The sequence below is a fragment of the Ambystoma mexicanum genome, chromosome 3p (assembly GCF_040938575.1).
Source record: "Ambystoma mexicanum isolate Mex_15411 chromosome 3p, UKY_AmexF1_1, whole genome shotgun sequence".
In the NCBI taxonomy this organism is placed as follows: domain Eukaryota; kingdom Metazoa; phylum Chordata; class Amphibia; order Caudata; family Ambystomatidae; genus Ambystoma; species Ambystoma mexicanum.
This window is the reverse complement of record NC_090925.1, coordinates 634,260,740-634,288,232: the sequence shown is the minus strand read 5'-3', so window position 1 is coordinate 634,288,232 and position 27,493 is coordinate 634,260,740. Positions and strand designations below refer to the sequence as shown.

At 46.0% G+C, this 27,493-nt stretch overlaps 1 protein-coding gene across 3 annotated transcripts in view; it reads left to right on the top strand.

The window, feature by feature from the left end:
• The window catches only part of SH3TC2 (SH3 domain and tetratricopeptide repeats 2), a 665,994-nt gene that overhangs the window by 150,685 nt on the left and 487,816 nt on the right, over positions 1-27,493 (top strand). Inside the window, exon 1 of one of the 3 annotated variants that reach the window (XM_069651386.1) lies at positions 9,464-9,663. The exons of 1 other annotated variant lie outside the window; for it this stretch is intronic. In XM_069651386.1, the coding sequence (XP_069507487.1) occupies positions 9,471-9,663 (193 nt within the window). In that variant the 5' untranslated portion in view covers positions 9,464-9,470. Of the gene's footprint in view, positions 1-9,463; positions 9,664-12,034; positions 12,472-27,493 lie in introns of those variants that run through there. One more of the 3 variants, XM_069651387.1, reaches the window with a different exon arrangement.

The window sequence follows — 27,493 nt, the reverse complement described above, 5'->3', positions numbered from 1 at the left end:
TTCCAACTTCTTTTACAGCAGGCCATACTTCAGCTCAGTAAACAAAGCTTGACTATTGCTGTCGATACAGCACAAGCTCATGCAGAGGTGGACAAACAACTAGGGAATCTACATGAAGGAGGGGAGAATAAGAGGGATAATATCTCTCTGTTTTTGCTGGAGAGTTTGTTCTCCAACATCCAGTCCTTAATTTTAGCTGCACAAGGAAACACAGTATTTATTGCTTCTATTGGTTGATTAAGTCGCACGTAAATCTGGGTGTCATCTGCATGAGAGTGGTATGGCAACCCAAATTCCGAAAGAATGTTTAACAGGATTTGAATATATATGTTGAACAATAGAAGCGAGAGTGAGGACCCTTGGGGTACCCCACACTCGACCGGCACTGTATCAGAGAGGCTATCACCCATCTTTATCTGGTTGGTGCAGTCAGATAAAAAAGACACAAACCATGTCAAAGCCTCTTCGGAGACATGTGCCACTGATGACAGTCTGGTGATGAGGATGTAAAAATCCACTCTATCGAAGTCCGCCGACAGGTCCAGCATGATAAGCATGTTAACAGTACCTCCGTCTACAGCCCCCAGCAGATCATCCCAGACCGTCACCAGGGCAGTCTCCGTTCGATGAGCTGGTCTCAAGCCAGACTGAAAACAATCGAGAATCTTATGTTCGTCTATATATGTATGGAGTTGCCTTGTCACCACTTTTTCTAGAATTTTGCCAGGCCATAACATACCGGCTATGGAACAATAGTTGTCAAGGACCTTGTGGTCCAAAGTCGGCTTCTTCAACAATGGAGTAAAGGAACACAGCCTTGGGATAGTGAAGCATTTATAAAAGAGGCCATAGATTTACTAAGTACCAAGGCGTGCTGTTTGACCAAATAAGCTGGAATTGGATCATATTTAAAATTCGTAGGTTTTAACTCTTCCAGATATTTAAAGATTTCCTCATCCCCAAGAGCGGAGAAAGAGAAACTAGAACAGCAGCTAGATGAGAAAGTAGAGTGAGGGATGTTTATGTCAGCATTAGTTTTGGCTTGGTAGACCAGCATATTGTTTCTAACAGTGTTAACTTTCTCATGGAAAAGGCAGTTGAATTTATTTGCCAAGGTAGCTGATGCTGGAAGATGAGAGTTCACGTTCTCAGGAATGAAGACATTTCTTATAACATGGAACAAAGCCTTGGGCCGATTATCCGCTTGTTTGATAAGGTTTTGCTTTGCCAAGGATTTGGCCAACATAATTTCTTTTTTATATGTAGCCAGTGCTGTTTTTATTGCTGAGTGAAAGATTTCATCTCTTACTTTAATTCAATTGTTTTCTTTTTTCCTGTAATGCTGTTTAAGGATTTTAAGATTCTCCTTGTACCATTTATTCTTCTTCTTCTTGTTTCCTTTAATGGCTTTTAACAGGGCAATACGATTAACATTGTTTTGCAAACCCAGCATTAAATCAGAGTAATACTCTGAGCAGTCCATTTTGGACTGTATATGCGGGAGATTCTGCACAAGATCATTGTCAGATATACTACCCAGATCCCTTTTCCGATGGTGCACTTGTATATTAGGATCAATATTCTGAAACTGGGCCTGACAAAACTCACAAATGAATGGTCTGACCAGCTGACGGGAGTTATAATACAAACGGCCAGCACTGAACCTCTGTGTCCACCTATGTGAGTAGCCAAATTGGATAACAGCTGAAGACCAAGTGACTGCAGAATGTCAAACAAATATCTGCAGTCTCTGTCTTCTATGGTGTTACACCAAATGTTAAAGTGGCCCAAGACGACTACATTATCATATTGAAGTGCCTGTTAGCCTAGATAGATGTCTAGGGCATCCGGGAACAGGGTAGCTGAACCAGGAGGTCTGTAACACACCAGAACGTGATTGGCTTCACTAGGAGATGGGTGGTAGCCAATATTTTGGATGAGACATCCCAGTCAAGGGATTGAACATTACCAATTCTGACGGAGGAACTCATCACAATGGCCACTCAACCACCTCTTTGCATACTTCTGTTGTGCCACTTTATGAGATAGTCATCTGGCACCAGCATATGAAAATGAGCTGTGCAATTATCTGAGAACCACGTCTCAGTTATAAAACATTGGTCAAGGTCCGGGGAACTAATGACCTAATTCAGGGTTGCAGCGTTTTTGATGGCGGAACAAGTATTGATAAGTACAGCCTTCAAGGGAGTTGGCCCAGGAATGCATGGATACTGCTGTCTCTCAATAGCAAAATTAAATAGTCTGATCTTGTTCAAAGCACGAAACGGCAAGGCACCAAGTCCAGTTGACCTAAGTGACAGAAGTTCATCTGCTGAGTATAGAACACCCATGGCACGACAGGTTTTACCTTCTAAAGTGTAGGCCCAAACCGCAGCACAGCCGCCACGGACCGACACAGACGGGCTGGTCGCTGTCACACCTGTAAACTGTATAAAAGGACTAACGAACTACAACCCACTTGGGAGTTGTAGTTCTCAACGCGGGCTCAGAAACCTCTGATGCAGCATTGGAAATGTAAAATGAAGTCAGCCCGCGCTGGTTCCCGCATGACTCCTTCAGAGGAAGATGGAAGTAAAAATAAACTTCCCTCACAGTAATACTAAATTTGATCCTAAAGTGCAGATACTTTCAACTAGTGCAAAATAGTGCAGCCATAGCTTCATAAAATACAATGAATGTTTTTAAAATGCTTTTAAAATGTAATTAAATGGGTAGTTAGCAAGCACGTCAAACAACACCACGCAGCAACACACAATCAGAGGCACGGGATTACAAATTTCCTTTATATGCTGTTGCGCCTGTAAACAGTATAAAGGAACTAAAGAACTACAACTCATTTGGGAGTTGTAGTTTTCATTGCGGGCTCAGAAAATTCTGAGGCAGCGTTGGAAATGTAAAATTAAGTCAGCCTGCGCTGGTACCCGCGTGACTCCTTCAGAGGTAGATAGAAGTAAACATTAACTTTCTTCACAGTAATACTAAATACGGTCCTAAAGTGCAGCTATTTTAAACTAGTGCGAAATAGTGCAGCAACAGCTTCATAAATTACAATTTGTTTTTTAAATGCTTTTAAAACGTAATTAAATGGGTAGCTTGAGAGCTCGCCAAACAACACCACACAGCAACACACTTCATCAGCAACAGATAATTCTTTTGCCTTTTATTGAATTGCATTCTGTTATTTTTATTTTCCCAGTAAAGATGGGGGAATAATCCCACAAAGTGCACTTTTTGCCTAACACAGTTCAATAGTGATTTATATATTTGAGTGACAATATGGTATGCATTCTTTTCAAGTTATCTTTATAAAGCACAGTATTATTGAAAGCCAGACATGTGGGTGAGGCGGGAAATAAGAGAGCAAGTAAGTCTTGAGTATTTGCCCACAGTGTGGCAAGAGAGTTTGCAATCCTGACACTGGTGCAGTTATTTGCCCCCGATTGTGGCTAATATTCAGGGCACAAGTAAAGGACACATATGGGTGGACAACATAACTTTTTTTCAGAGGGCGGACACAATTACTTGTTTTTTGTTTTTTTTAGGTTGGCAAGCTTGCTCAAGTATTTGGCTACCATGATTTTACTCAGGTTGTCATGTTCCGAGTGCAGACGCATACCCACAAGACCACAAAAACTTTTTTCATATTGGGATTTTGTTTTCCAGGGAACATTTCACGACAGATTGCTGGGTTTCAAAGGTGAACACTTTGCTAGCATATTTATTGAACATTTCTTTTTCTAGTGATTATTACATTTTTTAACATCCAATGCTATTTTGTCTTGTGCCCTTTCTTTTAAGGGGAAGGTCAAATGAACTACATCTGCATATTTCATTTTAAGATATATGTTCACTTACTCTGCGTATATTCATGGGTGTCAGCTTTTATTTTCACTATGGGGGCAAAAGTACCAGAACATATGTTATTCTTGCAGCCAGTCAATTTTTTCCCTTTTCCGTGCTGCTTAAATGTGGTTATTTGGGGTCATGCAATCTGTCACAATAGTCACCAAGAGACCGGCAATAAAAAAATGGGCTTGTAGCATGGTGCTTAACCAAAGTGTGTGGCCCATGGCAAATCATGTTATCCCACTGTGCAGTGCCTAAAAACATTGCGAGCTCTCAAAGTCTGCAATATTCTATACATAACAGTTCCAAAAAATCAGTTTGTGATTGATGAATGTCTTTGTGGGATGGGGATGGGTTGCAAGTGTTTTAAAATATAGAGTTGCTGTGCCCACTGTCCATGGCCAAAGGCCATGGCTAGTGGTCTGGTAGTGTTCTAAAAATCTATGGGGGAAAAAAAACCTTTGAAATTAAAGGAAAAAAAAGTTTGTTGCATGTGGCGTTAAGGTGCGCAATCCATTGTAACAAAATCTTTGAAATTCAAGGAAGAAAAGTTACGTTAAGGTGAGAACTTAATGCAACAAAACCCCTGAAATTCAGCTAAAACCACCTTAACTTTGCGCCCCCTGTTGCACAGCCTATGACCAAAATGATGACATCACAGATGGCACCACCAGTGACATCACTGATGACATTGCAGGTGACATCACAAATGAAGTCATCTATGCTAGCATTGATGACAACGTGAATGACATCACTGCTGACATCGCCAATAGCATCATAAATTACATCAATGATTATTTAACTAATGGCATCAGACATACGATCACTCTATGTATTTGCCCATATTTAAACCACCCTTATGTTTCTACAAATGTGATATTAGCATTGCAGAATCGTTCATAACAATGAATACATTGTTTAAAACAGTAAACAGCTACACATGCATCATATGACTACTTGTGAAGCTTTCCTTTGTAGTACGTTGGTAAAGGATGATATCTGAATTATAAATAGTACACTTCTTAGAATGTTCCTGTTTGTGCAAATCATATCTAAGACATGTTCATTAAAATATAATCTGTAGATACATTTACAAAAAAAGTTGTTGAAAAAAACGTAAAGCAACACAGGTTGAACCCTAATTATGTACGATGTTTTAAAATAAAAATACTTAAATACTCAATTATTTTATTGTAAGAAAAATGTGCAGACATATAATTTTCTAAATGATATGAGAAGTGTTTTAAAACAGGGAACAACTATGTATTAGGATATGGTATTAGGATATAGTTTAAGAATGTTCATACATAGTTTTTGAAAAAAAGAGTAGTATTCTAATTCATATATGTATTGAAAAGAAATTAAGTTTTAAAATGCAACATTTGCTTGAAAACATGTTAATAGATGTATATTTCTTTCTGTATGTCTTTTTAAGTGTTTAACATGTTAACATTGAAATAAAACACATACTGTCTGAAGTAAAAGTAATCTTTACATGGTATCTAATGTTTTAATACGTTGACTTGTGTGTATGTCAAAGATTTCATTAGTGATGTCATCATTGTGGTCATAGGGTGCCCAACAGGGGGCGCAAAGTTAAGGTGGTTTTAGCTGAATTTCAGGGATGTGTTTGCGTTCAGTTTCGCCTTAAGGATCCTGTAACTAAAAATGTTACCTTGAAGAAATTATTATGGAGAAAACTTACCAGCAACATTATACAACCCTATACCCAGCTTATACATTATCCCGGGCATTTACAAAATGGCTTATCCTATCCACATACATGCCATTTCCTCAATTGTTTAGGAAATGTCAAGCTTCTTCTTTATTTTGCATGTGTCTATGTGTACATATTTCTACATATTGGGCCGGGTAGACTAAAGGAGGTCTTACAGGCAGTTTCTACAATCCTATACCCAGCTTATATAGTAGCCCAGTCATTTACAAAACGTTTGATTCTATTCGCAAACATGTAATTATGCTCAATTTTCAGGAACTTAAAAGCTTTAAGCTTCTTCTTTGTAATGCACACCACCGGTTAACATTTCTCAGCTGATTTAGTGTGGGACCAAGGTGGGGCAATCGTTTATTGTTTGTGTGGTTGCATAGGGCACCGACAGCAGCTGCACAGTTTAAGAGTGTGGGTACTTGTGCTGCCTTTGCGGACATTCTTTGCTGGACATCTTACCACCTTGTGTAAAAGTTATAAATGCAAGAGCACAATTCAGTCAACTCTGCACCGACTCTGATAGAAAGGCTCTCTCCTCCTTCCTCACTTCTGTAGTGTTAATAACAGTTAAAGGGTTAGGCGGTACCCCCCGACCCTCTGACTTTACTTTATGATCTCCTACCACCTTACTCTACACACACACACACACACATCCCACAGACAGCCACCACAGTCCTATCTGTGAATACATCAACTCTAACTGAGACACAACTAAGCTCCCCTCTTTAGCCCTGTCATACTCTCCCACATCATTCGCTAAGCAGACCCAAAGAGCTCCAGTCTATCAGATCTTGTGTCCTTCCCTATGGATAACATACTCCCAAGCCCCTCCGCAAAACCCATGGAGAGCAGATTGGCACTGAGCAAGAAGCTTCCTTATTCAAATTTTCTTAGCATTCGCCAACTTTGAGGGTAAACCTTTGGTAATCATGGTGTATTTGGCTTTTAACTTGCAGCTAAAGTTTTATGACAATGCATTTTTAATTGAGTGTACGTTTTGGCATGTGGAAACTCGTGTTTAAAACATTACCTCCCTTGCAACCACACCCCTTAGTTTACTAATGCACAAGAGAATGGTTACTGGTTGATGCATTTTTCCCGTAATACACTTTCAGGTGACTGATTACTCGAGTCCCTAACCAGCACAGGAGCAGAGAGACTGGAACATGTGTGCAACCCCCACGCCCTCCCGCAGAAGCCCCCAAGGAACTGATGAACAGAAATTGTGTGTCACAGTAACGGAGGTGGCAGTCACCATGTTTCATGACTTCTGTGCCAATCGGTTTTCTGTTCGTATCCCATTCTTACGACGTTGCCACGTCAAAATATTACTATATTCTTTCGACGCCTCTGGGGTCAAGAGCATCTGATATCACTTCCTCTGACGTCATCTGACAGGATCTCAAATTCCTCATAATAAGCTTTATCTGACTTAAGTCTTCCAGCCATTTGTTAATAAACAAATCCATATTAATATTAAAAATGGGATACACAATTTTAAAACCTATGCCGATATCATGGGATCTTATTAACGTCTATGTAAGAATCCTTTACAAAATCATGCATGACAGCAGAATTAAAAAGACCACAATATATGCGATAATTTCAAATGAACTTCCAGCTATGCATTCATTATGTACAATAAGCTCCTGTGTAACCAAACTCTGGCAATGCATTTAGAAACTGCATAATTACAGTATTACGACCTGAAGATTTACACAATGGCCTAGCATCAGCGCTAATTCTTATTGAACTTTGCCCAAAAAGAGGCTTTAGGTAAAACCAGCATTAATCCATTAATGTGGGGCATTACAAAATTAAGTGCTCGAGTGTCTCTTAGGAGGATTGGCAAATGGATGCATGGATATGCAGCATTCCATTTGTTTCTCAAAGCGGAGACTGGCAAAATTCCCACTCTAACCCTAATGTACAACGCTCTTGCATAATGAGGACTAATCACGTCGAAGTAAACCTCAAGCCCAGGAACATTTGTGTGCAATACAAGTCCAGCATCGGAGCAGATTTGCTGCATTCCGCCATTGTTTGAGTGCATACACAGTCCTCCAACCCCATATTGACCTTTGCGCCAGTGTTTATGACAGAGGGACTTTCCCATAGCTCGGCAAGATTCGGCCTTTTCGACATTGACTGTACGTAACTGCACCAAGGAATACTGGGTGTCAAAATGATGCCACTTTCATTACCACACTGGTGTGGTGAGTTGGTGCCAGTGTGACGCCATTTCACACAGCTGTGGCAGATTACAGCTGGAAATGGCTGAATCCAAAACGTGGGAATTCACGGTGGGCCTTTGCCTACCCTGGCAGTGTGTGTGTGTTGTGTTCCTTTGGAGAAATAGTGGGGGGCCGAGATAATTGGTAGAACGGGTGTATATCATGCGGTGTGCAGTCATAATGTCGACATCAATAATGTCGACAGTCAAAATGTCGACAAATTAATGTCGAAAATCAATAATGTCGACATACAAAAATGTCGACATTTTACATTAATGTCGACATTTTTTCGAAATGTTGTATAAATAAATAAATATATATTTATTGTTGTGTTGTATGTGTTGAGTATGAGGGGTGGGGGGTGGCAGGGGGTATTGGGTGAGAGGGGTTGGGGGGGACATCCCCATAGTAAATGATATTCTTTTTATTTATTTGTTTATTTATTTATTGAATAATAAATAAATAAATAAATATATAATTACTATGTGTTGGGAATGAGGGTGAGAGGGTGGTTGGGGGGGTGTGGGGGGGTGTCAGGGGGGTGTTGGGTGAGGGGGGGTTGGGGGGGGACCCCCCCCATAGTAAATTAGACTCTTTTTGGTTATTTATTTATTGAAAAAATAAATAAATAAATAAATAAATAATTAGATTGTGTTGAGTATGAGGGGTGAGAGGGTGGTTAGGGGGTGTGGTGGGGTGGCAGGGGGGTGTTGGGTGAGGGTGGGTTGGGGGGGGACCCCCCCATAGTAAATGATACTTTTTGTTGGTTATTTATTTATTGAAAAAATAAATAAATAAATATATAAATAATTAGAATGTGTTGCATATGAGGGGTGGGAGGGTGGTGGTGTGGGGTGTGGGGGGGTTGCAGGAGGGTGTTGGGTGAGGTGTTGATAGTGTTAAGGGTTTATAGTCATATTGTCGAAAAAAAAATGTCGACATTTTTTTTTCGACATTATGACTTTTTACATTAAAAGTATAGAATGTCGACATTATTATTTTCGACATTATTTTTTCGACATTTTTGTCTGTCGACATTTTTTTGTCGACATTATGACTATAAACCATATCATGCAGAGAATGTGTTATGTATGACTGCATATGGTCATCAATTGTGACAATAAACGGGATGCCCCGCCTCACCATCCTTAGGAAAATACACTGGCTTTCGGGGTGGCTTTAAATGCGTCATACCCGTCTCTGAGTAATTGTTTGTATGCCGTCCAGCCTATTGGTGATGGGTAGGAAAGGCGCCGAACCGGCAACCAGTGATGCAGTGACTGCAGCCACTGCTCCCCACCACCGCCCGAACTCTCCCCCGCCCCCCGCGTATCCCCCAGGGCAGGTTATCCATGTGCCACTCACTGCAGGACAGGTATTATTGCGCCCTGTGCCACGGTTTGCCCGTGTTTGAGACTGCCTCCTCAGACGGTCTTCATCCAGAAATAGATTTGGCATTTTGAAGACCTGCCTACAGAGCAGGAGTACTGAGAGCGCAGGAGAGGCTGTCAGCTGTCACCCCGAAGGGACCTCCGTGGGCTCATAACGCGCAGTCCCTTCTCAAGTTCCCTGTCTGACCAGCACTTACAAATATTTACACGCTGTGCAGAGGCAATTCTGGACCCGGACAGCCCCTGTGTATGCAGGAGTGGGCTGAGGCCTGCCGTGTGCTGATGCCGCTGTCGCCGCTTGGCATGAGTGGCTGGTCTAAGCCCCCGGGGAAACTGGTCCCCAGCGCCCTGAAGATCCTGCGGGACCTGACCCTCATTTCCCCTCGCAGGTGGATAGCAGACGAGCCGCGGGTGCCAAGAAGACGCTCTTCCAGGAGGAAAGGTACTGTGTTTGCAGGAGTGTGTGGTGCAATCTGCTCGCCAGTTAACCAGTGAGTTAATGCTTGGGGGCTACATCACGTGCTTTAGCTACATGTCTTTAGACCTAAACTAGATGGGGGGGGGGGGGGGCAGAAAACAACCGCCAGAAGAAAAAGGTACTTTAAAAAGCACGAAGGAGACGAGCTGTCCTTATGAGGAGGTTTGGACGGCTGGAATTCACAGTCAGGAGCCCCTAGATCCTTAAGGGGGACCCTGAGTCTGGCACACACAAGCTTGATGACTGCACTTGGGATCGCCTACATGCTGGAAAGCCCAAACACGAGCGGTTGTAGGGGTGGGGTTGCCTGAGGTTGGCCGGTTATTCTGGAATCTTCTGAATCCTTGGACTTCAGCCCAGTAGGGAGGAGTGTTTCCAGCGGGATCCGCCGAGCATGCACTCCCCTCAACACACTTAAGGTTTTTTTCTGGGATCTACTGAGCAGTCCAACAAAGAACAATAGTTGTCTTGGATCTGCTACAGCGAGTGAGCTGTGGCAAAGCCAATTGTTTTTGAGAGCCTCGTGGAAAGAGCATTACCTGGAATCTATTTTACGCACGCAGATCAAGATTTCACTACTTTCTTCCCTGACTCCAACCTTCTGTTCCTTGGTGCTGTTTTTTGCATAGTGCCCACACTACCGTTTGGCCTCTTCATGGCACTTATGGTAGAGGTACAAAAAAGGAAGAAATGGCACAAAGTGTTAATGTGAAGCAAGGCTGAATGGAAGGTATTGTGTCCTTCACACTCCTTATCGAGACACTGGCAACCTCCCCCACTACCTGAGAGATTGTCATTGGCAGGCCCACTAGAGTCTAAATGGAGGATAAGGGGAGCTATCAGAGAGCATATTAGAGGCGGGGACTAGTGGAGTATGGAACCTGCATGCCAGTCAGACCCAGATCAGGACAGAGCCGCAACAGGGGAGACTGCGCAAGCCGAGCGCTTCAATTCAGGATAGAGACGCAAACTAACCAACCCTACTAACAATTTCCCTTTCTGCATACACCTCTCAAACTCCAAACCAAACACAACCAAAACCTACAACACAACAAACCGCACAAACTTCACTACATGGCAACAACAAAAACAAAAACATACATAGCCTTGCACAACAGTACACAACGACTACCGGCCGCAAACACCCCAGGCCCAGCCAACGAACCCACCAGGCTGAGGCCGCCAACAGCACATCACTGCTCTCTTGGCACTTTTCCTGCTTCCTCCCACTGACTCATCCTCCCCTCCTCTTTCAGAGCCGCCAGAGCGCCAAGGGACCACTACAGTGGTGATAGTGCGCGGTACAAATGTCCTTTAACATTAACATTAACTCCTTCCTAAAATCTTTCCCGGGGCATCGACGTGCAGGTTGAGAGATCCGAAGAGACGAGTCCAATCTCAAAGGCAGCCATGAGTATCTAGTCGGGACGAGACTGGGCGTGTTTGGGATGGTCGCTGCGTTAGAAAAAGAGCCCTTTCTGAGACTGCTGGGGCTCAGCCCAGGTGGTGGGAGGGGGAGCGTGCGGGGGGGGGGTTCGGGAGGGCGGTGGCCCAGCGGGGTGGGGAGGGTTGGCCCCAGCAAGGCTGGGGAGCCCCGGCCCACTTGAAGCCCTGATAGGGTATTTCTAAAAAAGAAGGCAGGTCATGGGCGTTGTCCGGGAGAGGGGCTCTGTCACATGTCAAACTTTAGCCTGACATGTGAGTGCCTTGATCAACCTAGAGGTACTGCTCTGAAACCTCACTATATCGGTATAGAGTCCAAAAGACTGCCTGCTCCTGAACAAGGCCCTGCCAAACTCACCCATGTTTAAATATCACGCGAGACGTTCTGCTCTCAGTTTGGACCTCTGCTGCTGACGTAAACAGTTTTGGGGGGCGTTCGTGGGGGTGGGGAGGGGGATTCTGCCCTTGGAATTCAATCAGAGGGCATGGGTTTGTATGTCTGAGAACGCTGAATTGTTATAGCTGATACCAAAACAGCGAGGCTGCGCTCCATGGCTTTGTGTTGAAAACAAGCGCAATAGCCCAAAACATAGTGTTTACATGTAAACAGCCAGTGTTCTCTGTTCATACTCACAAGGGGTAGGTTACAGCGTGGGGTCCTTGGTCTGGTGACTCCCGTGTGCGTTGATAGCATGTATAAAATGCATCATTGTAGTCATCATGATTCGAATCTCAACGAGTTAACAAAAGGCTGGTCCGGATCTACAAAGAGATGACCCGTTGACTTTCAGGGTGCATGCATTTCATTTCCCCTGCAGTGGGTGGGGAACCTACTGAGCTACCTTAGCGACGAGGCACTCACTCCCAGTCGTCAGAAAGCTTGATAATCTTCGAGATCTCTGCTCGAGAGCATGCCGTGGGCTGGGTGGGGAATGAGGCTGGCTAGGCACGCTTAGCAACAAACCGGCCTGGCCGCCCACCACCATGGGGGCCTAGAATGCGAAGAATGCCTGGCCCGTGAGGGCGAAGCGGAGACGCCCGGTGCCAAGCGACGGAGACGTCGGTGCCGCTCGCCCGTCCCAGCGGTCACCCTCTTCACCCCCCATCGCTGCACGCGAACCTCCTGCTCTCTGTCAATAGGGGCATTGTCTGCAGCGAGGGAGCGCCGGCCGCAGGGTGAACCTCCTGGGCATCTCCATGGATGCTAATGCCGCCGGCTGATCTGTGGTGCCCCCCCTGGTCCTAGGCCGACGGGGGGCACAGTGACAGGGCGACACATGGGATGCTGTGGGGGGGTCCCATTGCTGAGTAGACTTTTTCCGTGCCCAGGTGAGTCTCACGGTATGCAGTACGCGTGCGAATGTTCCTTTGGTGCTAATGGTGAGGGGGGATAGCTCAGGAGCAACGTGTTTGTCTTGGAAGTGAGACAACAAAGCGCAACACAGGTTCAGATCCCGCGCTTAAAAACCATTCTCTGGTGTTATAAGAAAACAAATATAATGGTGCATAATGCTGGAAATATATATATATTTGTATAAATCCACCCCCTGTGTTATAAGATAAAGCGAGTGAGGCACTGGTAAAAAGCGTTCTCTACCCCCTGTATCACACAGTTTAGTCAACGAGAAAGCATCTGTCTCTGCAGTTGTTGGTTTCACAGTCGACAACTTAATTAAGCACACGTGACACGCTGAGGGTATCATATATCTATACACAGGTTTTCTTTTTTTCAGACAGTAGTTTCTTTTGGCGCATTTTAGCTCTTCCCACTACCATGGGTCAAGTCCTAAAAATTAAAGTGGGGCAATGGGATGTGACGTCGGCAGAAATTAGCATATCAAGGTGAAATATGCACATTTCATTAAACTGGCTTTGCATAACTCTCCAAATTACACAGGCGTTTGCCTTTCATCAAATGAACACACACACAAAACCAAAAGAGGCAATTTTCATCTAATATTGTTTTTGAAAACGTTAAAAGGTGTGCATGTTTGAAACTCCAAGAACCAATACAAATGTTTCCCCTGGGACTTGCAGTACCGGAAAGGGACATTTCACCTTTAGTTGTTTGTTATTTTTCATCAGGTTGTATAGTGCAGTGGTGAAGTGTCCGCCCTGCGAACCTGACGACTGCAATTTGATCCCAGAGGTGGTCTTTAATTAATAAATTAAAAGAAGACATTCAATGTTTATCATTTGAGCTGGGGGGACTGAGTCCACCCGCTGAATAAAGTGGGTGGACTCCGTCCCCCTGCGTGTACCCTCGACTTGAGCCCTGCCCACTACAATCCAAAGCTGCGCGAGGTGATAAAATACGTAGAAAGCACAGGCTTTCTTTCTTCCCAATACATAGTTTCGAAAGCAGGGCATGAGTGGGGCCATGCCCCCAGTGGGCTGTCAACCGCCCTTTTCTGTGAGCCCAGAATTTAGCATTCCTTTGGCCCTAGTAGATGCATCTTTCATGCCAATTCAGGGGCTGCATCATTTCACAAAGTGATGCTAAAGATTCGAATCATTGGAGGCGCGGGCCATCTAAAATCTGAGCCCAGCAGGTAACCCACGGGCTTCATCAAAGGGGGCATGCTGATATCGCCTGGGAAGGCTTCTATCCTCTGCCACTGAAAGGTTTGCTGCTGATGGCAAGTACATGAGGGTTTAATCATAAAGACTCTGCTCTCCCGGGTGAGAAATCTGACAGGCTCTTTCCTGTAGCACCCCTTTTCCACTGGCTCCCCGGGCTGAGCATCATGGCAGAGGGCTGCCTTCTGCCTGCAACCGCCACAATGTGAGAGGGCCTAAGCCCTCCCATGCCAGGGGCTTTGGCAGCCTGAGCCTATTGCTGTCTTGTCAGATATTGTGTTTGAGTGGTCATCAACAGGATTAGCATGAATTAGGGTTGAAGAACTGGTATCACCCGGGCGCTGAATGAGTTTCTGTATAAGTGTATACAGATTTCACAAAGAATTGGAACAGTCTTGTCGCTTTATATTTGTTGGTGATTTATTAATACACTCAGCCGACATGTGTTTCAACCCAACATGGGTCTTTTCAAGGCTGTGGTGACAGAACAAGATGCGATGCATATGCATTTTAATAGAAAATAACCCGAGTGGAGGTGACCAGTGCAGTATTTTGGACAGCGAATTTATATAGTTTAGGTGAGAAGAAGATATTGTTGCGTCGTTCGTGAGATTTCAACAGGCACATTTACAGGCATTGTGTACAGCGTTGTGTGTATACCGAGTGGTGTGAACCAGGTGTACATTGGTTGTTGTGCGTGACATGAATAACGCCATTGTGAGATGTTTCAGTTAGGTAGACATATAGCATGGATGGTTACATAGGCATTGCAATGAACACATGTTATTTTAGGATTGTATCATAGCACTAAGGAAGGAAAAAGGGAGAGGAGGAAGAAAATAAAAGATGGTATGATTTATAATTGAGGGATTGCTGCTAAGCCGTATTTATACAGGCAACGAGCTGTGATACATGTGTCTTACCGTGTGTGGTGATCGAAAAGCAAATATTGTATTTTATGAACTCTGTCAATAGGCTCTTGTTGTGTAAACGCGTAAAAGGAATAGACAGTGGTGCAAGTACCAGCACTGCCCATGGGCAAATGTAACTCCCGGCATAGATTAAATGGGCCACCTATACAGGCATATCAGGCAAGCTAGTGTTATAACAGTGCATGGCCTGGGGAAATGGTATGTGACTGTTTAGTGTAGCCATGTAGTATTCCAGTTACAAGGGTGAAGCTGCAAGACGCCTGACAGTGCAAGTGGACATATCGGGGCTGGGGTGCAGATGAGGGAGAGAACGGGTCCAGGGTGAGGGCCATGGTTGAGGGACAAGTTTATGCCCAAGGAGCAACTAGAGAGCACATAAAAGTGCAGGTGATCGTTGTTGGGAAAAATAAGAAAGTGCCTGAAAAGGAGGAACAGGACGAGCAAGGGGGCAGGGGCTTGTTTTTTAAAAACATTTTGCCGCCCCTCCATAAACATGTCCCCCCTCCAGGGCCCGCACCCTGGAACCGTTCTCTACCTCCTCTGCGTCCCGTCCCTGATATGTCCGCTTGCCCCGTCGGGCTCCTTACCGCCTCGCCCTTCTAACTGGAATACTGCATGGCTATACTGAACAGTTGCAGGAAACAAACTTGTATATAGGCAAGTCAGGCACAAGTGCTCTGACATTCATTGCGATAAGCAGACATTGTTCTCAGTTCAGCTACATTTTAAGGTTGGTTCACAAATGCACACCAATTAGGGTGGTGTACCCGTCTTGTGAGAGTGATGGGTGGAATGTCTCAATAAATTAAGATCATTGTACTAATTTGCAACACAAAGGCTCCGGCTATAGCTTACCCACGATTTTACCAGAAATAGCATTGAGGATAATAGAAGAGATGCGTTGGCGATGGATGGTGGCGTTAATGATGCATTGGTCACTAGCTTGATTGCAGTTCTTATGTGGGGGTTCACAAGGTCCAAGTTACAGCAGTAGGACTACATCTTTATCCAGTCTATCCTCAAAAACAATATCAGGGTTGCAAAGATTTCGTGAGAGTTTGCACAGGCTGTCTTGGTATATATTGTGTTAACATTCCCTTGCATTTCATGAACAGTTAGAGGCTTTGAGATAATCTGTTCCCATAGCCATCGTTTGGTGCCTTTTGAGCAGAGCTGTGATTTTCTCCATCTTTTTAGTTAGCTCTGTCCTCATAATAATAATAATAATAATAATAATTTGGCATTTATATAGCGCTACAAACTCTCAGGTATCTGAGAGCTGCTTATTATTACCCACGGTGTGTGGTGCTCATTTATTGACCTCGGAAGGATGAAAGGCTGAGTTTGGCCCCGCCGGGCCAGGATTCGAACCTGCGATAGCAGGCTCTGCACGGATGTCAAAGCAAGCGCTCTACTCGCTGTGCCACTTGAGAGTTATTTTTTTCAGTGTGACACACGTTCATTCTTTGAGTAGTTGATTGGTTGGCTCCAGTTTAGAGCACAATTGGCAGTGTTTTCGTTGTAGCCAAAGGATGTGCCTGGGTCTGGCCAATTCTGGGAGCACTGTGATCTGGTCTGTATCGGCAAAGGTGTCTTGATCCTTTTGTTATGTTATATTAGTCTGATTTACACCGTGCACATACACCCGACGGCATGTTGCCACTGGGGTTATAATGGCATGCTGGACCATGCCAGATCTAGAATAACAGAGTTGTCAGCAGATGCTGAAACTGCAGATGGTTCTCAGTACGCCTAATGGATACCAGAAGATCATTCGACAGTTTGCCGGCAGCGACAGAGAAGGCCTGACCCCCCCATGGTGCATAGGTGGGATTCAGGATTAACAACGAGACCAGCATTGCCGGAGCAGAGAGATCGCCCCAGAGTGTATGGCAAAAACCTGTCATGAATATAGTCCACCCCTGTCGGGATTACCCCCGGTGGACCAAACAGAGAGATTTAAACATAATCCTATTGGCCACCGGGAGCCAGTGAAGAGATCTTAGTACAGGGCTAATGTGGGAACCATAAGGGTGGAAGTGGCCACCCGGGAAGCTAGGTTCAGCAGGAGCTGCAACTGATGTGTACGACTGATAGGCTGGGCCAGAAACAGTGTGTTACAGTGGTCTAGACAACTCGTAACCAATGAGGTGACTACCGCAGGGTGCAGAGGGATAGGCAAGAATGGTAAAACGTTACGAAGCACCTTAAGCAAAAATATTCCTGTTTTGCAGACTGCACTCACCTGGGGAGCCATAGAAAGCGAGGAAGAAAGATAAACTCCTAGATTCTTAACCACTGTCACCGGAATAGGAAAGTTACCGAGTGCAGGTTTCTCATTAGGATAGACATGAATTGCCAGCGCTGAGAAATTTTTCAATGTGATTTCATGTTCATCTCTAGTGGTAAAATTGACTAGGATATAGTCCAGCCAAGAGGTCGTGCATATATCATAAAGTTTGATGATTGCAGTTTTTGTACCTATCGGAATATGAGGTTTATCCTGTGACAACTAATTGTGTTTCACACTATATTAGTTGGTTAAAACACAGGATATCCAAGTCCTGGCTGTTTCCGGTTAGAGAGCTCAGCGGGTTGAGTATTTGCTGTTGCAATCTGTGTCATATGCAGGTCGCAGGTTGCGAATCGCAGCAAGGCCAGCTCAGCCTTTCATCCTTCTGGGATCGATAAATGAATACCAAATTTGGTTGGATGATCAGTGTATGCAAATGTTCAATTGAAAGCGCTTTAGCGAAAGCGCTAAATAAATAACAAATCATTATCCGAACCCAGTCCTAGCTGCGGGGATCATCTGCGTGGTTGTTAATGTCAGTGACGATAAGAGTAGACTTTGGGAAAGAGTGAATGTATTTGAAGGGATACAGGAAGCCCACTAAGAACGTGTATGTCCTTTCTGTATGAAATGCTAAACGCAGGTCCAACTATAGGAAGGCATTGGATCCATACATTTGCCCCGTAGGTATTCCTTGATTTGTTGGTGGACACTCCTTAATTTGCGAGAAATCGTGTCTGTTAATTTGAGGGCAACATCACTGTCTATAACCCCGCCTCTCTTTTTTCCGAGTGTTTTCTTGCAAGTAGGTGGGCAGTCACAGGGTTTGAGTGCCCTGTTCAAGTTCTAGGCTGGGAGGCAAAGTGTCAGTGATCCTGTCGTGTATGTTGCAGCATTTCTTGTTGGAAATTCTTGCATTGATAAAGGCACACACCAAAATATTTGCTGGTGGTGTGCGAAAAATACTGTCTGCTACTATCACTGTGGCTGCGGAGGAAGTTGGAGAGTCCTGGCGAAGAAGCAGGTCTCTTAGGAGAATGCAGGTGGGTTTACGGTACTAGCTGAGGATGAAATGTAATAGAAGTAGTCAGAATACAAGTCTGGTCGACCTTAGAAATACTGCTGGAGAGCAGAAGTATAAACCCCTGAGAGTGAAGATGTGGCTCAGACTGTGTCCTGAGGTGAGGGTGCAGCCACCTGTTTCTGCTGTATTCGGAATCCATTGACCACAGACTTGGATTATCATTGATGAAAGTAGGGAGAGAACTGGTGAGACCCCCCAATGAAAGGGAGAGGAGAGATGGTGGAAGGGGAAGCCTACGCAAGAGAGGGGGGATTTATCATGTGAGGATTGGGTGCCTTGCTTCTAAGTGCCACATTTGAGCTCACAGTTGAATTGTCCAGTGTAATGATTTTGCAATAATTGTTAATGCTGGTGGTAATGTGAATGGAGGATAGCACAGGGACAACGTGCTGGTCTTGGAAGAAAGATCACGCAGAGCAGCAGGGGTGTGAATCGTGTAGAAACGGAACTCAGGCATTATGCACGTTATAAAAAAAACAATAAAATAAATAAATGAAAATGAATAAGTAAGGCCTGTTTATGACCTGCTCATGTGGTATCTATAGCTAGCTTTCATCCTACATGAATCCCATGCAATTTCTATTAATTATTTAGCTCATATATATTTAGGAATTATATATTTATTTGATTAGTAAAGTGCACAACAAATCTTCTACGCACTCTACAGTGTTCATGAGTCAGGAATAATGCAAGACTTCCCATAATCATAGGGCGTGTGGTTGGACTATTCTTTGGAAGTTCAGCACCTCTGCATACGACTGGCACAGATATGTGGGTTTCTAAGCCCAGCAAACGTGGCAAAAGGATTGTCCCAACGATGATGGGAAGATTATCAAATGTTGACAATCACTGGCTCCCTTCCTATCTATTTTCTGAAGTTCTGCATTGCTGCCTGTGTTTACTTTGTAGGCCAAGGCATTATTGACATATCATCCTTACCCTTCCGTCCTGATCTCTCCGTGAACGTTGTTTGGTATGATTCTAGCATATCTATCTTTCATTTGGTAAGATGATATGCCGTAGATTGTCCTTCCCTTACTTCAGTTGATGGGCGGTAGCTAGGGAGACAGGGAGGATCGGCTGCAGAATGGCTGTCTCGACTCACTTCTATCGCATTAGGATTATAAACAAAGGTGTATAGTCACATAGATGAAACATGGCGTCATCTCAGTGACTACCAGAGGGTTGTTACATACTTTCTTTGGTGGATTTTATTTTACTGATCTAGATTAAGATTACAATTTGTTTATTTTATGTACACTTTCTTGGGTCTTGGGCTTTGTTGTTTTTCGTATGTGATAGTCTTTCTTATCTGTCTAGTGCTTTCTAGAGTAGACACACATGTTCCATTGTGTAGCTGTGATGCATGTACTATCCAGTGGTCCTTATTTCTCCTCACACCACTTATTCTTCAATTTGACAAAGGGAGATCACAGAACTAGAGCCAAGCTTTATTTTGAGTGCCTTATCATGGTACTGGCGCTCATCCTACAACCCAGAAATGTGCTAATGCTTCAGATCCAGGTCTAGAATACAACATTCTTTCAATCTCTGCCACTCAAGACCTACAAGGATACAAGCACCCAGTCCTCTCTGTTTACTCTGGTAAAACCCACTTTAAGGCTGGTGCCAGAAGAGCAGCAGAGAGGATTTGATAGCATAACGAAAGGAGCAGGTACCAGCAGTAGGATTGGTGTGGGCCTTTTCAAGATTGACATTGGTCTCTGCAAGTTCTGGGGGAGAGAGGGATATGAACAATGGAACAATTTGTGATGGGGTGGGCTGCCACACCTCCCATGCTGGAGACTGGAAGAAGTGCCAAGAGTGTTTATTCAAAATTACAAGCGGTTGGTCTCAGAAATTCACGGGTAGGTCTCATGGCTAAGCGGGTTATCTAGCGAGTTTGGCGCTAGGGCCATCACTCTCTGTCTGTCTGCCGCCGGCTTATCCCATTCCTAGCCCAGGTGTCCTTAGCGTGGAAGCTAGTTGTTATAGATAAGTGCCACCTATTGTCATCTCTCTTTCTATAGCTAAGGGAGACTTCACTAGGACGACGGCTCACTACCTCCCTTGTGATTGTCGATACTTTTCCTAAATTATTCTGCCTAGTACTAAAGGGTAATGGGGAAGGTGCCTTCTTTCACCCAGTGTCACTCTCACTTCTTACATGCATGTTCTTACCTGACCGTTTGCTACACTGGGCTCCTAAGATGTTCTCCACGCACTGCGTTACTATCCATCCAATCTCTCACTTCCCCTTACACCTACACCCTTTGATCTTCCTTCTCTTCCTACTACTGCTCGTACTATCAATCTGACCTCCAACTATCACTCCACTGCTCCCTCCACTGTTAATCTTTCCTCCCTCCTTCCTCTACTACCACTATTACTGCCTCTCCTTCCGTACTGCTATTCCTACCAATACGCAAGTTCTCTCACATCCTGTTGCTACTACCATCACTGCTATCTCTCGCCTCCACTACTCTGACTACCACTCACTAAAACGTACTACCGACCACCACTACCAAATACATCTTCCTACTGCCACCACCACTCATCTGCTCCCACAACTACTACACTGCTGCTACCACCATTGCATCCACTACCGCCTTGCAGTTCCTACTCTACCTCCACTCCTCACAATCTCTACTCACTTGCAAACACTCTAAAGACCCCCTTTCTCCAAAACCTTCTGCACTCCGGTCTTTTTCGCCTCCTCTGGTCTCTTAGACGTCCTTCACCAACCTCTGTCCTCACCCAACTAATCTACACCTAAATCACTCACACACACTTACTTATAACCCCAACCACTTCCCAGGATTGGCCACTTACCTTATCCAATAGACTTATCTGGATCTAGGGGTGTTACATGGGCTGGCCATGGGTAGGGTTGAAGAGGGCTTGTAAGGCCCGGCCCCTTCACATGAGCTGGACAAATATCTAACATGGAGCCCATACTGGCTCCCATCGAGCAGGTGTCTTTCTAGGTCTCCCACTCAAATATCCCTGGTGTAGTGGGTTAGTATGGTCTCTTTGGAGGCTTCTTTTCATTAATCTAATTCCTGTTGGCCTATTGGCCCCTGTTCAAGAGGGATTGTCTGGTTGGCTAGTGGAATCTCTGTATGCATAGACTCCAGCTGGATTTGCCGGCTGGAGCCATGTGGCATTCTTGTTGCGGTGATCGATGTTGTCCCAGTTGCTGTACCCCCCAGGAATGGAGTCCCTGCCGCAACACGGCCTTCCGGTCACTGGCCCTGCCTCCTCGTGCACGGGCTCCAGCTGACTCTCTCTGCTGGAGCAGCACTCCTCCGGGTTGTGGCGCTGGGTTATTGGGCCCACTCTGGTTTGCGTTGTGCTGTCCCTTAGTACCCTACGGGTCTTCTCGCTGGGACGGCGGGAGCAACCTGGACCCTTTTCGGCTTTGGTCCTCCCCGCTGTGACTTCTTGAGGTAAGGAGGGCGCATCCCCTCCATTCAGCTACCCGGGGAGGAATGTTGGGGGTCGACCCCCCTACCCCCTACCCCCTGCTGCTCCTGACATTACCAGAATTCTGGCCCTGTGACACATTATCACAGTTATAAATGTGTTTGAATTTCGGTGTGATTTTTTTGGAAAATGAAGAGAAAACTTTTAACAAGTTTACATAGCATATTTTACAAACATTGTTCGGCAAACTTGGATATGGATATGATCACTTTGCAGGACAGCTTCTTGCAAAATGAAATCCACGAAAATATATGCTTATGTAAAATGCCCTCTGAAATCAGCTTCTTGACCAAATGTTGTCAGACAATTGCCAGAACAAGGTCGGAACAGATTTGAATACACATGTTAACCCATTGTCTTAGTTCTTTCGTAAATTAACCATAACCATTGTAGTGTTCGTTTTTAGTAGCATTTCCTGTCGGATATCTCCCTCTTCTAAGCACTGGTTAATAGCTGTTATCATTTTCCATTGTAATGGTTCTGAATGGTCTTTCACATAATGAGCTAGGTGATCCGAAGACATAGAGAGGGCGATAGTCCATTTACAAGAAGAATAGGACGGAAAGCACATGCAGAGCGTCAATTTAGAACCATGTCCAGAGTTGAAGATCATTTGAAATATGACTGCTCTCAGTAAATACAGATGCCCTTGGCAATGCGGTTGGTAGGCCAACCTTTGCATTGGTTGTTTGATATGCTCTGTTGCTGTTGGTGACCACTTTTGTCAGGCTTCTCGTCATACCAGTACAACCGCATTCCACAAGCAGACTGATAACATTGCTGCACGCTTTCATGCCTCACCTGCTATCAGAAACCTAGCACCTGACTTGTCTGAGGCAGGGGCTTGTTTACACTTCTTGGAATCTTAGCCAGTGCTTTAAGTGGGGTAAGAAAGTGAGTGGGGGTGCACTCATTGGGGCTGTGGTCCCCATGGTAGGCGTGGCCTAAAAAATGCACAAACCATAGTAAGGTGCACACAAATAATAAATGCATCTAAGCATGTATAGATTTGTATCCGCACCTTACTATGGTTTGTGTACTTTTCAAGCCAAATTTTATAATGTAATATATTTCTATATTTATAAAAGATGGCTTGAAACATACACAATTCAAACCATCTTTAGAAACATAGAAATATGTCATATTTCTATGTTTATATAGTTCTATATTTATGAAAGATGGCTTGAAACGTACGCAATTCAATGGATTTTTAAAAGCTTTGCCAACGGCCAAAGACGCCTTGGGCTCAGTAATCTGTGCTCTGCTCGGCAGAGCAGATAGATCACAGAGACCGAGGCGTCTCAGACCCTCTGCAAACCCAGGGGCTCTGTGATCTGATCTAGAGATTAGATCACGGAGCATGGGAGTTCTCTGAGTGTCAGTGACCTGGGGAGGACAAACAAAGGGATCATAACTTCCTCTTTAGACCCCTCACGTGAGGGGTCACAAGAGGAAGTTACAGTGACTGACAGAATTGCCAGCCAGCCACAGTCTTGCTGTGGCTGGCTGACATTCTGTCAGCTTGCCTGATATTAAAATGGAAGGCGCATCTCCCGTCGCGGCTACGGCCATGGCGGGATAATGTGTCCTGCCATGGCGTGGTGGGATCGTGGGGCCCTGGCAGGGCCCCGGCTCAGCCCCACTTTTTGGAGACTGACGGGGCCCAGCCCCGGCTGGCCCCGACCCACTTAAAACACTGATCTTAGCAAACATTGTTAGAGCACACAGCTCACGTGGATTGTCTCTTGGCACTTATCGAATAGGCCTTGTCAAACAGCAACTTCGGGGCACACACTACTATGAAAGATCACGGGGTGAGTCGCCCCTGTTGAGATTTGCTCCAGTAAGCCACAAGTTAATAAACCACACAATAATTGAGCAAGACAGCGTAGACAAATCATACCACTTGTCAAGGTGCACAGAGGGACATCAATTCACCAAAATGCCTGGGGTAGCAGAAGCGAAATCACACAAGGAGGGGATGACATCACAGGGTGTGATGTCTGTTAACCTTTGACCCTCATAACATTACGGGTATAGCACAAGGCGTATATAAAATATCACATACTTACTAAGGCAGACAAGGGACTATTTGTGTTACGAATAGTATTTTTATTAGGGTTACCCCTTAATATGATATGGGTGGAGTTAGTGGTATTGCCTTTATAATGCAGCACAGGCACATTGAACCATGGCAGTTACAACTGGACATGCAAGATATAATTGCTAAATGCTAAGCACCTCACTACATTTCCAGGTGCTGCCATAATATGTTATGTATACATATGTATATGTATACACTGAGATCATATGAATGCGAAAGGCTCACGTGGCAGGGCTAGTCTAAATATATAAGGTGCAGCAACACGCAGGTTTTGCATTCATATGTGAAGCGCAGCCTCCAATTGCTCTGTAGTGCAACCTAATGCCAGTTAATGGGGGTCATTCCGAGTTGGGTGGTAAGGGAAAAACGATGCCGGTAAAGGACTACCGGCATCGTTTCCCGTTACGGCCCATTCTGACCCACCAGACCGTTATTTACGGCGCCGTAAAGTATGAGGCCGTAAATAGCAGTTTAGTGTCACGCGCCCGACACGCCATGCCGAAATTAGCGGCATGGTGTAAACCGGAGCTGATCCCAAGCAAAGCGGACATGGAAAAAACGGCCTCCACAAGACCGCAAAGTACCTTACCGCCATGGAGTAAATACCGGCATCGCCGAGAAGGTGTAAAGAACCCTGAGCAGTGTTTCCAAGAGGAACAGGTGCACTCAATCAGCACAGGTGGAGGCAATGGAGTCTGGCACAGCACAAAAGGAGCACACCCACACACACCACACCCCCTCCCACACCAAGATGATACCAATTGTAGCAGCATGTCTGGAGCTGGAGGCCCTGCTTGCAAGGCAGCAACTACAACAACAGCAACAACAACAACCACAGCCCCCACCACAGAGGATACACAGGAGAAGGAGGATGAGACAGGCCCAGCATGCCCTACCGGTGCAGCCACCATTACCACGCCGGCAGCCCCCAATCCCCCGCATCAGAGCCACCCCCTTCAACCTCACACCAGAGCAGATCCACACCCTGTACCGGTTTGACCGGGACACCATTACCACCATAGTGGACCTGATACATGATGATATAGTGAGCCGCATAGAAATCAGCACTGCCATCCCCCCTCTACTGAAGGTAGTGTCTGTGCTCCACTTCCTTGCCACAGACACCTACCAGCATACAGTGGGGCACATGCATGGCATTTCACAGCCCATATTTTCCCGGATACTCAACCAAGTGCTGGATGCCCTCCTCAACCACACAAGGGACTACATATCCCTACCCCAGACTCCCCAGGAGATATATGACACCAAAGTTGCCTTCCATGCACTGGCAGGCATGCCAAATTGCATAGGTGCCCTCGACTGCACCCAGGTTGAATTGGTAGTCCCGCATGCCATGGAGGTGCCGTATCGCAACCGCAAGCAATACCACTCCATCAACGTCCAGATGGTGTGTAATGCCAGTAAAGCCATCACACATTGCAATGCCCGATACCCCGGTTCAACTCATGACTCCTTGGTCCTGCGGAACTCAACACTACCACGCTACATGGAGCGACATGCTGGACGACGTGCCTGGCTGCTAGGTGAGTAACCTGAATGGGCCATGGCAGTGCATTGGGGCTGTGAGTAGGTTGTCTGCATACTCCACCTGGGTGGGAAAGGGGGGGATGCATACTCCACCTGGGTGGGAAAAGGGGGGGGGGGTGAATACTCCACCTGGGTGGGAAAGGGGGGGTGCATACTCCACCTGGGTGGGAAAGGGGGGGATGCATACTCCACCTGGGTGGGAAAGGGGGGGTGCATACTCCACCTGGGTGGGAATGTCCACGCCAGTGCACGATGTTCACCTCACAGCACACTGTGCCCCAAGGCAAGTGACACGGCACATGACCACATAACCACACAGTGATGAATTTGAGCCGACACCTAACACTACATGACTAACAGGAAACCTGGCCAGATACCACAACACATGCACCACTCATCGGCGGACCTTACACACCGTAGCGGCATCCGGCACCATGCAGTGCAAAGCACCATGTCGCTGACTCCTGCATCTCAACACACAGGACAGTCATCCCTGGGAGTGCATAGAAGTGAGTCTAACAGGGATCCTACAGCGTGTCACTGGTCCTGCACCCCCATAGGATTGCTGCAAGTCACCATGGTAGGGATCCGTGCAGAATGACGAGTATTCTACCAACTACAGCCAACACCCCCTTTCACCAAGTCTTGCGCAAGACATCAATGAATACAGTCCAACACTGCTGCATGCATATACGATGCACATGCAACAAGACATGAGTGCACACCATGACCCATCAGGGAGAAGCTACCCCCTCCATCATTCCATTGCACAGGACACATAGCCGGGCCAGTAATGGGGTGACTGTATCCTGGGACATGTGTGTATGGCCAGTAATCACCTGCGGCCATGTAAGACCAGTATAATTCTCCACCATGAATGCACAAACACTTACCTTCATTACACTCTCATGCAGGTGATGCTGGCTACCCTTTGAAGCCGTGGCTCATGACCCCGGTCCGCAACCCACATAACAGGCATGAGGAGGACTACAATAGATCCCATACCCATACATGGGTGGTGATAGAACAGACCTTCGGCCTGTTGAAGGCACGTTTTTGTTGCCTCAGCCGGTCGGGTGGAGCAATCATCTACAGCCACGAGAAGGTGTCCAAGATCACCATGGCATGTGTAATGCTGCACAACATGTGCATCCGTCGGAACGTGCCACTGCCCCCTGACGTGGAACTGCTACCACCAGATGATGATGAGGGGGAGGAGGAAGGAATGGCAGGACAGCATCACGGTGCCGATGCACAGGAGGGACGTTCCGTGCGGCAATCATTGATCGGACAATATTTCTGACTCACAAGTCAGCTGAGGGTGTGAGGATGACAGGACATTGGGCACTGGGTGTGGGGATACATGTACACCATGCACTGTGCAACATTAAAAGACACATGCACAATGATCAATGTCCACTCTGTTTTTTAGGGATGATCAACCAGTGTATTGAATAATAATGTAGAAACGTGTACAACAAAACCTCCACCCTCAACCCCCTCCCCCTCCCCTCCAACTCCCACACACACCCTCACCCCCCTTCCCCTCCCCTCCAACTCCCACACACACCCTAACCCCCCTCCCCCTCCCCCCAACTCCCACACACACCCTCACCCCCCTTCACCTCCCCCCACAACAACCCCACAATAGTCCCATCAGTGCAACATAGGCCACATGTGTGTGGCAGTAGGGTCAATGTGCACTCCCAGAGCCAGGGGGATCCATGTCGTGGCAGCGCAATATACGCAGTGACCGACGGACAGGGCTGGTCTGCATGGAGGAGCTTTGGGAGGGTGGGTACTCCCACTGGGGCTGTGGTCTGGGGGGTGCTGCCTCCAGGGCATCTGCGATCCGGCCCAGCACCTCACAGAGCCGGTTTGTGCTCGCAGTGATCACCTCGCCCAGAGCCTGAAGGTCATTGTGCCACTCCAACCTTGATTCGCGGTTGTCCCGGATGAACTCCTCAATCAGGCCCGTGAAGTGCTGGGTGCGCACTGCATCCATGACCGGTGTGGCCGATGTGCTTGGCAGGCTTGGTATTGAGCCTGCAGCCCTTTCGGGACTTTCTGCAGGGGAAGTGGATCCAGGACAGGCAGGTGGTACTCCTTGGCCTGTGAGCCCTGGGGTGTCACTCTCCCCAGGGTCGCTGTGTGCCACCTGGCTGTATGATGGAGTATCTGGGCTATGTCCATTGTCATTGGGGTCCTTCATGTTGGCCACGGAAATTGATGTTGGGCTATCTGGCACATCGAGGAGGCACATGGCAGCATTCTCCCCTGCCACACTGGACTCCTCAGAGTGCACCGTGGGGCATGTGTCCGAC